Below are 15,290 nucleotides of genomic sequence, written 5' to 3'. Positions count from 1 at the left end.
GGATAAGACAGAAACATCAAGTACAAAGGACACATATTAACCTTGAGGATCTGAAACTGGAACTGGAATGCAGGTGTTGAGATCAAATTCATGTTTTAAATTGTTGCCCAGAGGCCACTTAGCTGTTGGAGGAGACCCGAATGCTGATATTATCCCCCCAGGAATAATCTTGGTCAGTACGCAGTATTAATATAACATTACTATCAATGAGTAAAGTCAACAACATATCAAATACTACACATGAAATTGAAGGTAACTCTGTCTTCTGTAAACTATTACAATAAAGTAATGGATTAAATAATGGGATTTAAATATTCTGATAGTGTTTCCACTCACAAAGTGATCCATAATTAACTCTTGTTTAATATTAGTCTATTTTAGAATTAGTCCTAATAATAAACCCAAAGTAGAAAGTCCAATAAAATTGTATGAAATATCACTAGTAGCCTTTTATGAACTCTATCCCCTTGAAAAATTCATATAAGATCTTTAATATAGTTAAAATCTAGTGAACACTTAGAGAAATTATAGAAGGAAATGAATATAAGGATTGTTATTATCGGTGGACTTAAGAGAGTAATACTTGCCTCATACTTCATCCAGCATTTTTGTACTCCAAACGTTCTAGTTGAGAAAACATGTCACCATCACAGTGGTAACGGCTTAATGGGCTATTTCATCTGAATCTAATTCAGCCTCAAAATCTGCTCGTACCTATCAGTCAGAAGCCACTTTTACCTATCCCTAAATTCTTAGAAGAATCCTAGAACATGATAGAGAGTCTAAGGAGCCACTGAAGTCTCTTTATATGCTCAGTAGTATCCTGGAGATACTATTTCTGAACTCCTTTGAGCAGATCAGGTCAGAAATATCCAAGTCTTCAAGGGGACAGGCAATAAACCTGGCAATAAAGACAAATGGCCTCTATTCAAGGTTCTCTCTCAAACTCCAGCAAGCAACAGAAGGAAAAGAGGCCAATTCCTGGTTAAAATAGTTGACCATGGTAACTTTTTTAAGTAGTATGATGAACTGTTCTTGTGGCTTAAGGTCTTATCTGGGTATCTTATCAAATAAATTCATAAGGTTATATATTGCAAAAAATGAGAAAACTTTGTAGAATGTCAGAATCACTGCAACAAATGTGACTATTGACATTTGACATCCACAAATAATTTGTGAATGATACGTAACATTTTGCACATTTTCATAATAGTGTTTAAAATAAAAGAAACCTTATAACTGTTACTTTACTTTCAGGGCTCTTACTTTTTGGCAAGTGTTTCATTGGAGGTTTCACTGGAAAATAAACATTTTCATGACAAAGTTCTATGTGGCTTCAATCAAAGCTAATTTCCCATCTCTTAGATTGTACTTTGAAATTGCCAATTTTAAGCCTGAATTATTCAACACTCTTACAGTCAGTATGAGAAATAACTTCAGCTTCCAAATAAAAGGATTTCAATAGAAAATCTTCTTATAAATTGTAATGGAAACCTAAAAATTCACCATATTTCAGTCTCAAGGAACTGTCCGGAAAAAATACGTATATATAGAAGAATGAGTTTGTTCCTCATTATAAAAGCAAACTCCTGGAGTAGAAATATGTAATTCAATCGATTATGCCTACAGCATAAGGAAATGACCTGAGGAGTATGTGTGGTGGGAAAGAGAAAATGAACAAGACAGTTTCTCTCATGAAGCTTACAATCTAGTAAAAATGTATGATTCTAAACTGAAATAAGCAAAGAAGGATAACTATTTTTAAAAAAGTTTAAAAGTTAAAAGTTTAAAAGTAAAAAAGTTTAAAAGTTTCAACACAATTCTCTCCCCCAAATCTTTCTGCAATTTGTTGTATCTCTAAGAAGGAATATATATCTTTTAATATGCTTTACACAAGTATTTTTTAATGGGTATATACACTTCTCTGACAAATAAACCAAAGCCAAATGAAAATAAGATTTCCGGGGCACCTGGGTGGCTCAGTCGGTTAAGCGTCTTGACTTCAGCTCAGGTCATGATCTCGCCGTTCATGACTTCGAGACCCACATCAGGCTCTGTGCTGACAACGCAAAGCCTGGAGCCTGCTTCACATTCTGTGTCTCCCTCTCTTTCTCTGCCCTCCCCTACTTGTGCTCTCTCTCTCTCAAAAATAAACATTAAAAAAATTTACCAAAAAAAAAAAAAAAAAAAGAAAATAAGATAACAATCCTGTCAAATCTTAAATAAAATGACGTAATTTCAAGCTTCTAGTCACCAGTTCTAAAACATTCAGTTATTCTGCTTGATGTAGGGATGAAAGCTATCTGCCACTGTAGGGACAGAGTGGCATGGAGGAGGGAGGGATGAGGATCTATACAATATTATCTAAAGAGCCCAAAGATAGTCTGACAAATCTATTTAAGCATACCACTTTCCTTATGCCCGTGGCATATCTTTTTTTTTTAAGAAATAGATTTTAGTTTCTTAAGTGAAATATCTATTAACCAGAAATATTGTCAGCCTAAGCTATAAAAATTTCACGCACAGAAATTGATAAAATATATCAATACAGACAAAAACATCCAATTTAAATATTTTAGGCATTTTTATTTAATAAATAACTTCAGTAAACAGCATGTAAAAAGTGAACTGTTAAAATTAAAAGGCACTTAACACAAGAACGTGAATCGCATGAAACAACATGGGCAAATGGTGAGAAGGAACTATACAGTGGTCTGTTACAGCGCTGAAAGTAAGACGTGCGTAAGTGATAGCTGTTGCGAAAGTCACAGGACAACTTCACATGTTCATTAAAAAGGCAAATTTACAGCTGGAACATCAAAGAAAAAGTATTGGTTAAAAAAAAAAAAAGTCTTGCCCCAAATTGCAAACAAATACATTAAATGATTAGAAGAGGTGATAAAAAAGCACCAGGCTTTAAACAAAATAAAACGAATAAATTCACCCAAAGGTCCTCAATTCGGCAATTATGTAAAGTAAGGCCTTTATGTAAATAATGCTAAATTAAGGACTTTTCTGCAGAAAATTTCCCGATACTTTTATCCAAGGCTTGATTTTCTAAAGAGAAGGCGTAAGAGTTACCAAGATTAAGTAACTCTTAAAATGGCACACAGGTTTTAAAGCTATGTTTTCCCTTCCTAATTGTGACTTTTTCCAATGGCCTCTGTAGATCAAATATTCCAAAAGTATTTTACATCAGGAATTCCCAACATACTCACGTGTCATCAGTCTCATCTAATAGGCAAATAGCAAAATAACAAATTTAAAACAATTCTACTTGAGTAGGATATTTGCTTTGGATTCTGTATAACTAAAACCTGACATGTCTGTAAAGCTAAAAATCAATTTTAATACTTGATTAATAGAAACTCTCATCATACTCATTACTTTACTCTCTTTCAATCGCTCTAGAAATATCATTTCATCCAGTAAGAGCCTGATTTCAATAGTCCAGGAGGAAAAGGTCGAAAAGGCACAATGTGACCTTAGCTGACAAGGATAGCCATCCTGTCTCAAGTTTTTTGTCAGTCCCTGGCATTATTACATTATTTTCAAAATAATAAAAAAAAATTTAAATTATACATATTGTACATTTTCAAAACCTGCACATGAGAAAAACCATGGTGATACTGCCCTAGCTCTACCTTACTGTGACTATGAAAACTACGACTTTGCATTCAGTGCTGTGAAATTTGCATGGGTAGTGCTCATTTTCCCTCATATTTCGGATTGACAACAGTTGTCACGGCACTCTTATAAATAGGATTTTCACCCTAAAAAAAAAAAAAAAAAGAAAGAAAAATTACCACTCTACTAAAATCATGCAATATTATTTTATAAGACAATGTTGAAAGTTATGGTCATTTTCAGAAGTCGTTCATATCACACTCGACTTTTTAAAAGGACAATAATAAAAAGTTTACACAAAAATGAAACATGAAAAATCTTTGCTCTCTACAAATCGAAAGGTGACCCTGTAAATTTGGCATTATTTCATTTCTGAGTCCTTCCTACACAGGGACTGATTTCAGAATGTCCTCCACAGCAGAGAATGTGCTGTTATGGCTTCTCTCCTTTAAACTAGTTTTGAATGCCCTTAAAGAAGTAGTAACTCTTTTGTCATTAACTGTCTGATTCTTAACCCTTTATTGTGGTGAAGAAGGTTCTTGATAATTACTAGGAATCCCTGGCTGTCAACTCTGTGAGGGAAGTGTTCTCCAGAGGCTCTTCCACCACAGAAGTTATTGACATGGAGAGTTGTGGGATAAGGTTGTCGTACTGTCACTGAGGGTACTGTGCCTCCACAAGGCACTGCGTTGCCAAATTTACTTAGAATGTTAACAAAGATAATTACCATTTTCATTATTTTTTAGTATCATATTGATGAATTGTTTCATTTTTATTGCAATACTGAATTTTAGTAAAGAGTACTGAAATCAAGCCCAGCAAATGACTCCAAGCCACAAACCCAAAAATTCTTTCAAGATCCAAAAATAGCCTGAGATTGATGTTTTAAGCAGGAAAATAACATACAATTGCACACTACCAATTTCTTAAAAAAAAAAAATCTTATGCTAAGTGATACATTTAAATATCTACTATAACATTTTATTTCTCCTATCCTTATGAACTGAAAGTAGGCTTGAAAGCCAAGTAAGAAATACAGCCAAATAATCTATATCAGAGGAAATTTACAGTGAGCACAAATCAGTAAATGTTAAATTAAAACTTAAAATACTACATTTTTAGACAAAAATTAAGATTTTGGAATGTGTTTGGTTTATATTGTACTACAGAGAAATTTGCGGTGATTTTAAAAAATATTTATAGGAAGCATGTAAATAGTAATTTCACTTTTAAATTTTATTTACACTTACTTCACTGCAGGTTATATTTGGATATGGCTTGTATTGCCACAATTTCTGCCCTCTAGGAGGGTACAGTTTGGTGGATGACAGACATGCAAATAAGTTAAGACACTCTGATAGAGCACAAAATAGAATTATGCACACAGTATGGGAACAGTATAAAAAAAGGAATGCACTTTGAGAAGATCAGGGGTATTTTCAGAGAAATTGACTATAGATAAAATATTAAAAGATGAGTAGAAACACGTGCAAAGTCAAAGGTCATGTGCAAAGTTAAGCTCTAGGGAAAAGAATGGCACATTTATGTAGAAATATATATATAGGGGCACCTGGGTGGCTCAGTCAGTTAAGTGTCTGACTTCAGCTCAGGTCATGATCTCACTCATCGTGGGTTCAAGCCCTGTGTCGGACTCTGCTGACAGCTCAGAGCCTGGAGCCTGCTTTGGATTCTGTGTCTCCCTCTCCCTCAGCCTCCACCACCACCCACCCTCCACTCACGCTCTCTTTCTCTCTCAAAAATAAACATTTATACACACACACACACACACACACACACACACACACACACACACACAGTTTTGAAGTTTTTAAGGGTGCATGTGTGAGTGTATGTTTTGAGGTGTGAGCAAGGGAGGGGGACATAAGACAGAAGAAAGAGCCAAATCATAAAAGGTCCTGTATGCCATGCTAAAAAGACTGAATTTTATGCTGTAGATGGGAAATCACTGAGAAAAAGCTGAGCATGAAAAGGGCGGAGTGGTCCTGAAACACACCAAGTAAACTATTACGATTTCAGCTCAGCAGTTAGTCTGAATTCCAATTAAGACATGACAATATGTCCTAGCCCTACCCCAACCCCATCCCATAGTATACAACTCTGTCATTTTAGAACCAGTCATTTCAGAACCATGGAGGAACTCAGGATCCCTCAGAGACATACATATAGGAGAAAAAAAATATATATATCAATTTCTGATCTCTAGTCCAACTGAAGCAAATATATAGACATTACAGGAGACATTTCATAAAAAACAGGAAACTGCATCCTAGCAACTACATTCTTAACAAGTTATACAGCACAAATAAGTTACACTCTTTATTTCCATCTTCCTCGTCAGCATAAGAGGCTAGAACTTGCATTCTTTCAAATATACTGAGAAAACAAATTACCATTTAAGTTTAAAACAATACATTAGATATATATTTAATACTTAAGAATTATAAGGGAAGTAAACACATACACACAACACCCCTACCCCCAGAAAACAAAACAAAACAAAACAAAACAAAACAAAAAACAAAAGAAGAAAAAAATACCCAAATTATTGATGATTCCAAAGTATGTAAGGCAGAAACTTACCTTGGGAGAAGTTTGCCATTTCATATACACAAACATTTATATTCATTATTACATCCAAGCAAAATTTTAACATGCAAGGTTAGAGGTAAAGTTAAACTATCTGTGCCAGGCATCATTTTAAATGGAGGTAAACTAAAATAAATCAGATTAGTTTCCATTGTACAGAGTGCAACCCCACCCCTATCTCTAGGAAAAAAATCAAAGCATGTTTAAATCAAGAGAACAGGGTTATATTCAGAAACGAAGTCCTCTGTATTCAGTAAAACATCATCTTTGTGCTTACTCTGGAATCACGGACAATGGTGGCTACAGAATCATCTCTATAACATTTTAGATATACAACACACAACTGTTAGATTAGAAATCCACATTTAAGTGTGCATAACAGCAGGGAAATTAGACAATTTTTTAATCTACCTTAAAATTATAAAGTTGATAATTTGATTTTTTAAATGTATCTACATGATAGTTTTATGAAGTAAAATAATTACAGTGCCTGCTCATTACCCAAAATATGTTAATGACATAACTTACTGACTGGCAAACCCTGGTCTCATGTCAGAAAAGTGTTTTATGAGCCGTAATTTGTTTTTTCATTTCTTGGTGCTCATTCATTAATGTCTATTATTTATTTCTACTTTAATTTTTGTGAGAAAACATCTCAGACTAACCTGTAGCTATTAATTTGCCTGGATTTCACTAATGAATAATAAAATTTTAACCAAACTCATGCTTCTCGAGTTACCCAAAAGGCTTTTATTTTGGCTGAGGAAGTAACATTTCAACTAGAAATTAATTTAATGATATAAACATTAAGTTTCACTGTTAATTATTGATCATTTCCTTGAAAGTACAATTAAATGTATAGTAAAGGTGTAAATTTCACCTTTCAATAGAATACATAGAAATTCATCTCATTTGAGAAGTAACCGTATGGAACTGCCAATGTTTGTTTCTGAGAAAGAAGAAGAAAGAGAAAGAAAGAAAGAAAGAAAGAAAGAAAGAAAGAAAGAAAGAAAGAAAGAAAGAAAGAAGGAAGGAGGAGGAGGAGGAGGAGGAGGGAAGGAGGGAAGGAAGGTAGGTAGGTAGGAAGGCAGAAGGCAGGCCCTAGCAAGTCAGTTTCTTTCTAAAAATACTGTGGTAATGTCCATCAACAGAAGAATGGATAAAGAAGATGTGGTATATATATACAATGGAGTATTACTTGGCAATCAAAAAGAATAAAATGTGGCTGTGTGCAACTACGTGGGTGGAACTAGAAGGTATTATGCTAAGTGAAATTAGTCAGAGAAAGACAAATATCATATGACTTCACTCATATGTGGAATTTAAGATACAAAACAGATGAACATAAGGGAAGGGAGGCAAAAATAATATAAAAACAAGGAGGGGGACAAAACATAAGAGACTCTTAAATACAGAGAACAAATTGAGGGTTGCTGGAGGGGCTGTGGGTGGAAGGATATGCTAAATGGGTAAGGGGCAGTAAGGAAGATGCTTGATGGTATGAGCACTCGGTGTTATAGGGGATGAATCACTGGAATCTACTCCTGAAGTTATTATTGTACTATACGCTAATTAACTTGGATGTAAATTAAAAAATTAAATAAATAAATAAACTACTCTGGTAAGGATTAGGTGAGGTGAGAAAATGAAAGATGCATCAAGTCTCAGACTAATTCAAAACCATAACAGCCTGCCCATATATGAGTGTAACTGTAATCTTCTGCCATCAAATTTAATTTTGCCATTGCCAAAGTCTTAACATGCTCAGAAATAAAAGGAAAATCTGACAAGTAATGGTTTCTATTATTGGGCCTTCCTACCTCTTAAAAATATTAAACATTCCTATATTTTAAGTACACTCCCAGTAAATGAGAAATACAGTAGTGTTGGTTTCTAGGTCATGAAGTGGTAACTCTGTTACAATGTTTGTCCAATGCGGTAATACTACTCTAAGTTACTACAAATGTCAAAAAGCCTTAATTCTCTATAGAGAATGAGCTACCTCTTCTTAACCACTAACAGTCCCCTGAAGACATGTGATTGCTTCCAGCATACTGCAGTGGGTAAGAAAACAGACTCTGGAGTCGAAACTGCCTGAGTCTACATCTGAGCTCTTCCACTCCCTAGTCAAGTTACCTACTCCTTCTGTGCCTCAGTTTTCTAATGTGTGAAATAAAAATAAAAGTTGTGGGGAAAGGAAAGAGGAATTCTAGATCACCAGCCAGGAAAATGTGTTCTTATCTTAACCTTTTCAATCAGCTTTAGGGACTTACATGGTTATATTAAAATATGCTAAAAGCATTTCATGAAAATTCAGATATAAGGTAGAATCCCGTCCACTAGTAAAAGACAATAAATTTGTCATCCAGGTAAAATAAACATTCAACAAATAGCTTATCCTAGCTTAGTGAAGAGTGATCGGCAAGCCTCATTACAGCTCTGAAATTTTCAACGAAGTTTTTATTGAAAACTGTAAATAGGACTTTCTCTTTAAAGTCTGTTATCTTTTTTTAAAAGTTCAATGTTAGATTTGAATATCAGAATCATTCAATCAATAACCAGAAAAAAAAATAAATGTAAAAGATATTCTAGGTTTTTTTATTTTTTAAATTTATTTGAGAGAGAGAGAGAGAGAGAGAGAGTGAAAAAGAGCACAAGTGGGGGAGGGACTCTGCACTGGTAATGGGGAAGCCCACTGTGGGGCTCAAACACACCAACCATGAGATCATGACCTGAGCTGAAATCAAGAATCGGACGCTTAACTAAATGAGCTACCCAGGCACCTAAGTCTTCTGTTTTTTAATGGAATTTCAACTTAAATCAAGAACTAAAGAATCTCAAAATAGTTCTAGAAGCAGTAACAATGATACTGGAGTTGTAGAATATATAAATGTTTCACCAGGTTACATTTATTTTTCTATTTTGCAATTTAGATTTCACTTTTCCCTATTTCACCCTAAAATTTGCATACAGTAATTTGTATATAAAGATAATACCATTTAAAACACAGGACTGTAGTGAAAATTAAAACTGACAGGCTGATATCATATACTGTAGTTCATCAGCCAAAACACCCAGACCCACACCACAGATATTATTAATAACACCCTATTAAAGATAAGAAAAACTAGGGACGCCTGGCTGGCTCAGTCAGTTAAGTTTCCGACTTCGGCTCAGGTCATGATCTTGTGGTTTGTGAGTTTGACCTCCACGTCAGGCTCTGTGCTGACAGCTCAGAGCCTGGAGTCTGCTTGAAAATTCTGTCTCCCCCTCTCTCTCTGTCCCTCCCCTGCTTGAGCTCTCTCTCTGTCTCTCAAAAATGAGTAAATGTTAAAAAAAATAATTAAAAATATGAACAACTAAAAGGTCTAAACAGGGAAGTGAGTCAGTGCTGTTGAAGAGCTGGTATCTGACCCTAGGTCTGTCTGACCACAAAGCACATCCTCTTTTTTACTACAAACCAGCTGCTGCTTCTTTACCATAAAGCCTGTTTTAAAGCCCTTCTAAACACTCTAAATTAACACACGCATACACACACAAAAGCCATGGTATGGCCATATAAATAAAGCCAGACTTAAAAAAAACAGCAGTTGTGATAAAGGACACACAGTGCAGGTAAAAGGGATAAAAGTTCACATGCAAACACAGAAAATGAAAGAAAATACGAACGGCAACTTAGAGACCAGCTTTACGTCCATAGTTTGGATTCTTGAAATTATTAATAGGACTCTTGTAAATCGGATTTTCTTGCTAAAGTAAAAGAAATAGTTTCTAATGATTTCTTCAGGAAAAAACTGACATGTATAGTGTTTAAACACTGTAAGAGAATTTTTACTATTTTTGCACTTCTGAATATCATGTTTTTAAAAAAAAAAAAACCCAAGCCAACTGTACTAAAATGCAAACGACTAAATTCATTTACAATTTAAAAATAGCGAAGACTGCCTTGTTGCATCAAAAGATAATACATGAAAGCCAACATCTGGCTAGTCTACCCTTGGACTTTGTATTTCAAAGCACATTAAATGCTATTACATTTCACTTTCAGCTTTTAAAAATTTTTACAAAGCAAATTTTATTGAGTTATAATTTGCAGAGAATTAAAAATACCCTTTTTAAGTAGAGAGTTGTATAAACATGCCCACAATCAAGATCATCCCAAGAAGATCCCTCAATGCTCTCCTCCCCCCACTCCAGCCTCTGGAAACCACAATTTCTGCCCCTATAGTTTTGCCTTTTCCAGAATGTCATATAAATGGTGTCATACAATATGTAGCCTTTTGAGTATGGCTCCTTTTGACTTAAGGTTCTTTGTTGAATAAAACAAAAAAAAAAAAAAAAAAAAAAGAGAGAGAGAGAGATGTTTTCCACTGAGTATCTTGCTATACGGACAATATTTAGAATTGTATTTTACATTAGAAGAAAAGGCAGAAGAGCAGATTCAAGATCAAAATTAAGGAAATAAAAACACCGACCACAGTATCCAATGGATACTTTCTTATAATGTTTTATTTTAATGGGACATATTTAAGATGTCTTCTGTTTTTTGCTAAATGCATGTTCTCTGGATAGTGAACTTTTGGGGAAATAAAATATTTAAAGAGGACTTTAATAACTTTAGAGTTAACAGATGAGTCTTAGAAGTGTTACATTTACTCTGTGAACCATCTTGCTTTTTACATGTTTTTCAACTTACCGTGTCCCATTTGGCATTCATCTTTTCCTTTTCAAATTTGGCAAATTCCCTTCTGTCATGAATTATCATTAAAAGCTTCCAAATAAGCAGTAATGCAAGGCCAATAAGAACAATTCCAGCAACCACACCAGCTACAATTGGAATGATGTCTGGACCAGTGGGGCACTCTGTAAAGTTAAAGTTGAAAGGAAAGAATGAGCACACAAGGGATTGATATAAGCAAAGTAGGGCCCAAACTACAAAGTCCTGGTTAGTCTCTTAGCAAAACATATAGGAATAAAAACCCAAGATAAGTAAATGCATACTATCCAAAAGTATAAAAAAGAGACTAGAACTAACAAGATAGGATATATAACCAATAAACAAAAATCATATGTATTTCTATATATTATACAGAAGTTTATTTCTACATATTGGAAACTGAAATTTAGAAAATAGTACCTTCTACAATAGCATCAAAAATCATTAAATACTTATGCATAAATCTAACAAAATATGTGCAAGATTCACATGCTAAAAATTACTAAACACTGATGAAAGAAACCAATGAAAACCTGAAAAAATGGAGAGGTATTCCATGTTCATGTTGGAAGGCTCAATATTATTAAGATGTCAATTTTCCTCCAATTTGATCTATTTAAACTCAATGCATTACCAATCAAAATGCTGGCAAGATTTTTGTAGATATCAGCAAGTTAATTCAAAATGTATAAGGAAGGCAGAGAACTAGGCAAGTGTTTCAAAAACACTTTGGAAAAGATCAAAGTTGGACATTTTACATTATCAGATTTCAAGACTAGCTGTAAAGTGACAGTAATTGAGACAGTGTGGTATACTGGCTATAAAGGACAGATGCACAGAGTAATGGAACAGAATAAAAAGAAATAATTTTAGAAAGTATTGGAATTAGAAATAACATAAGATCACCTGATTTTCAGCAAAGGTAGAGAAAGGTCAGTCTTTTCCACAAATGGTGCTAGAACTCCAGGACATCCATATGCAAAAAACTGAACCTTATTCCACATTCTAAGAATAACTCAAAATGGGCTATGAACCTAAGTGGAAAACCAGAAACTAAAAAACCTCTGGAATACAGGAGAAAGAGCTTTATGAAGCTGAGTTAGGCAAGAAATTCTAGATATAATAAAAGTAAAAGCAATATCCATAAAAGAAAAACCTGGTAAATTCTAGTTCATCAAAATTAAAGCTTCGATACTCTTTAAGAAAACACTGTTAAGGAGCGCCTGGGTGGCTCAGTCAGTTAAGCGTCCAACTCTTGATTTCAGCTCAGGTCATGCTCTCACGAATTTGAGCCCTGCATTGGGCTGTGTGCTCTCTCTCTTGCTCTCTCTCTCTCCCTCTCTGCCCCTTTCCCATTTGCATTCTCTCTTGCAAAATACCTAAATACACTTAAAAGATGTATACTTTAAAAAACACTTAAAAAAGTGAAAAGATGTTGGTTAAGCATCCAACTCAGCTCAGGTCATGATCTTGCGGGTTCATGAGTTCAAGCCCCACGTAGGGCTCTATGCTGACAGCTCAGAGCCTAGAGCCTGCTTCAGATTCTATGTCTCCCTCTCTCTCTGCCCCTCCCATGCCCATGCTCTGTCTCAAAACTAAACACTAAAAATAATAATAATTTTTAAAAAGGGGAAAAGACAAGGAAGCATAAACCAGGAAACAATATTTGCCAAACATGTTATCTGAAACAACAGAGACTTCAAAAAAGCATTTTGGCTATTTCTTTAAAGTTAAATACATGCTTACCAGATGCCCCCTAAATCCATTCCTACTATATATCCAAAAGAAATGAAAACTTACATTCCCACAAAAATCTGTACACAAATGTAGAAAATTTCAAGGAATATATAAAAAGGCGCCTAGAAAAACCAAATTAATTTCTGAGAAGCTGAGCAAATTCATGCCTTATAATATCCTTTAACAAGTTATTTTTCCCAATGTCCAAGCCTAAATCAAGCTCAAACTTAAATATTATCAATAATGATATAACTCTTAGTATCTGTTTAAATAATTGTCAGGCAGAATGCCAAGTGTTTTGTGTGTATTCACACATTTAATTTTCAAACTCTCCACTCATAGAACTCAAAGCTTGTTTTCTGTTTTCCTTATTTCTTACACAGTCAACTAAATACTATTTTAAGCTTTGAGACTAAAAATGCCCTAACTTGAATGCTGGAGGCTGTTTCTGGGTGTCCGGGAAACTGCCAAGAGGCCTAAGTAGTAGTAAAAACAAGACATAAAAGAAAATGTAAAGAGTTTTGAAATGATCAGATTTTTACCTGGAGTCTCTACAACATGAACAATGGCCTCATTGTTCCCATTCACCGAATACGTGAAATAAAACCAGCAATCATCAACATCTTTCTCCTTACAATGGGACAGGGGATCGACCTGGCCTGGCTGTGGTAATTTGTCTCGATTTTCAACCTTGGTAATGTTGAAATGTGAACATTCCTGTGCGCATGTGTCTTTCTTTTCTCCTTTATTGAAGGCTCTGCACTGAACACATTCTCTGTTAAAACACAAATTATATTAAAAATTTATTTAAAAATTAAGTATTTGCTTAAAGATTATTTTGTGTGAATAAATGGAGAGGCATGACACTTCTAGATGGGAAAACTAAATGTAAAGATGCAGTTTCCCAAGTGAAATTATAGATTTAGTACAGTTCAAACTAAAATCCAAAAAGAAAAAGAAAACATAGTAAAATAAAACTAGCCCTATCAAACATTATAAATATAAAACACAAAATCAAAATAATTTAAACAACGTGTTGTTGGTACAATAGTTCTTCAGAAGGCAAAAACCTTCAATTTTGCTTAGTTTAGTGAAAAGATAATAATTAAACAGCTAGAACACTAATTTAACAAAGGTTACTATGTGGATTCAATTATACAGAAAATTCAGACCAAAATAATGGTACCAACTATTTTCATATGATACACATTAAGTATCATATGACAAACACTCCCTAATGAGAAAGAATTTCTAAGATTTAGAGTGGGCTACAGTGTCAGATATTTACACTGCAACTTATTATCAGTACTGTTCTGGTTGTAGAGAGAAAACCTAGTTAGGCCAACAGACAGTATCAACTACTTCAAGCAACTAGGAAATACTTACTTATGCTCAGCACAGACACCAAGGCAGGTCTGACACATCTCACAAGTTGGCCCTTGAAACTTCGGATCTGTACACTTACAGGCGCCACACTCACAGATGCCCCTGCCATTGCAGATCTGTCCATTTGTGGCCATGCATGAAGTGGTATCCAAAGAACAGTCACAGGCGCTGCCGGTGTAGTTGGGATTGCATTCACATACACGACACTTGCAAACGCCATTTCCTGTGATTAAAAATATCGTTTGTCATAACAATGGTCAAAATATAAAATTGCAGCACTGACTTAATAGTAAAAATCAGCAGTAATGTGGAAGAAAATGTAGCTAGGATGGACAGACCCCTCAATGCTGTCCTTTTCTACTTATTCATCAAGCAAACTCTTAGACGTTTCTTACTGCATTAGATAGGATCACATTTTATGACCATTCTTAGACCCTTTCTCACCTCCACAAATTAAGCCATTGGATCTATCACAGTTGAAATTATCACATTCGCAGAATTTGCCAGAATAAATTTCATTTGTATTATCCCTCTTCCTACAAACACACTGTCCACAGACACACTCTCCATTGTTACTACAGATTTCTGAACTGTTTTCTTTCCTGCAGTAAGCATCCATATCTTCACTGTTAACTTCATCTGTGCTACATTCACAATGTCTACCAACACGTCCCTCGTTGCACCTAAAGAAAGAATCCAAAATTTCAATCACATAAAATAACAAGTCATACTGTGAGAAAGAATGGGAGAGGAAATAAGACTATGAACAGTATCTTCAAACTACAATTCTATTACATGGGAGTGTTCATGCCACACGTCACAGACGTGTACAAAAGTGTACCTATATGCGCATACACACATGGGTGCACCAGTCAAGTTCATATGGAATATATGCAAAGGCTTGGGAAAAAACCTGTCTTCAGAAAAATAACCATTTTTATCAAGATGAAAATATAATCTAGCATTGAAAAGGTAAACAAAACATTTGGAAACACAGGAACAACTTACTTTAAAAGAGTGTAACAGTGGTATTCAAATGATATGCTATTACATTTGGTAGTATAGGTGAAGTAACTCTAAATTTAAAGTAATGGTCCAACTGTTAATCTAAAAAAGTACAATAAGGGGTGCCAGGCTGGCTCAGTCCAAAGAACATGCCAATTCTGGATCTCGGGGTCAAGTTCAAGTCCCATGTTGGGTGTAGAGATTACTTAAA

At 34.7% G+C, this 15,290-nt stretch overlaps 1 protein-coding gene across 2 annotated transcripts in view; it reads right to left on the bottom strand.

Moving 5' to 3' along the window:
• Window positions 1–2,560: 2,560 nt before the first annotated feature.
• ITGB1 (integrin subunit beta 1) overlaps window positions 2,561–15,290 on the bottom strand; it is a 47,344-nt gene continuing 34,614 nt past the window's right edge. The window contains exons 12-17 of one of the 2 annotated variants that reach the window (XM_040451024.1): window positions 14,519–14,757; window positions 14,075–14,297; window positions 13,231–13,463; window positions 10,931–11,097; window positions 9,904–9,984; window positions 2,561–3,773 (exon numbers count right to left, since the gene is read on the bottom strand). In XM_040451024.1, the coding sequence (XP_040306958.1) occupies window positions 9,910–9,984; window positions 10,931–11,097; window positions 13,231–13,463; window positions 14,075–14,297; window positions 14,519–14,757 (937 nt within the window). In that variant the 3' untranslated portion in view covers window positions 2,561–3,773; window positions 9,904–9,909. The remainder of the gene's footprint in view (window positions 3,774–9,903; window positions 9,985–10,930; window positions 11,098–13,230; window positions 13,464–14,074; window positions 14,298–14,518; window positions 14,758–15,290) is intronic. The other variant, XM_040451025.1, reaches the window with a different exon arrangement.

The sequence above is a fragment of the Herpailurus yagouaroundi genome, unplaced genomic scaffold (assembly GCF_014898765.1).
Source record: "Herpailurus yagouaroundi ecotype Mexico unplaced genomic scaffold, PumYag 203, whole genome shotgun sequence".
In the NCBI taxonomy this organism is placed as follows: domain Eukaryota; kingdom Metazoa; phylum Chordata; class Mammalia; order Carnivora; family Felidae; genus Herpailurus; species Herpailurus yagouaroundi.
The sequence above is the reverse complement of the archived record's forward strand: the minus strand, read 5'-3'. Positions and strand labels throughout refer to the sequence as shown.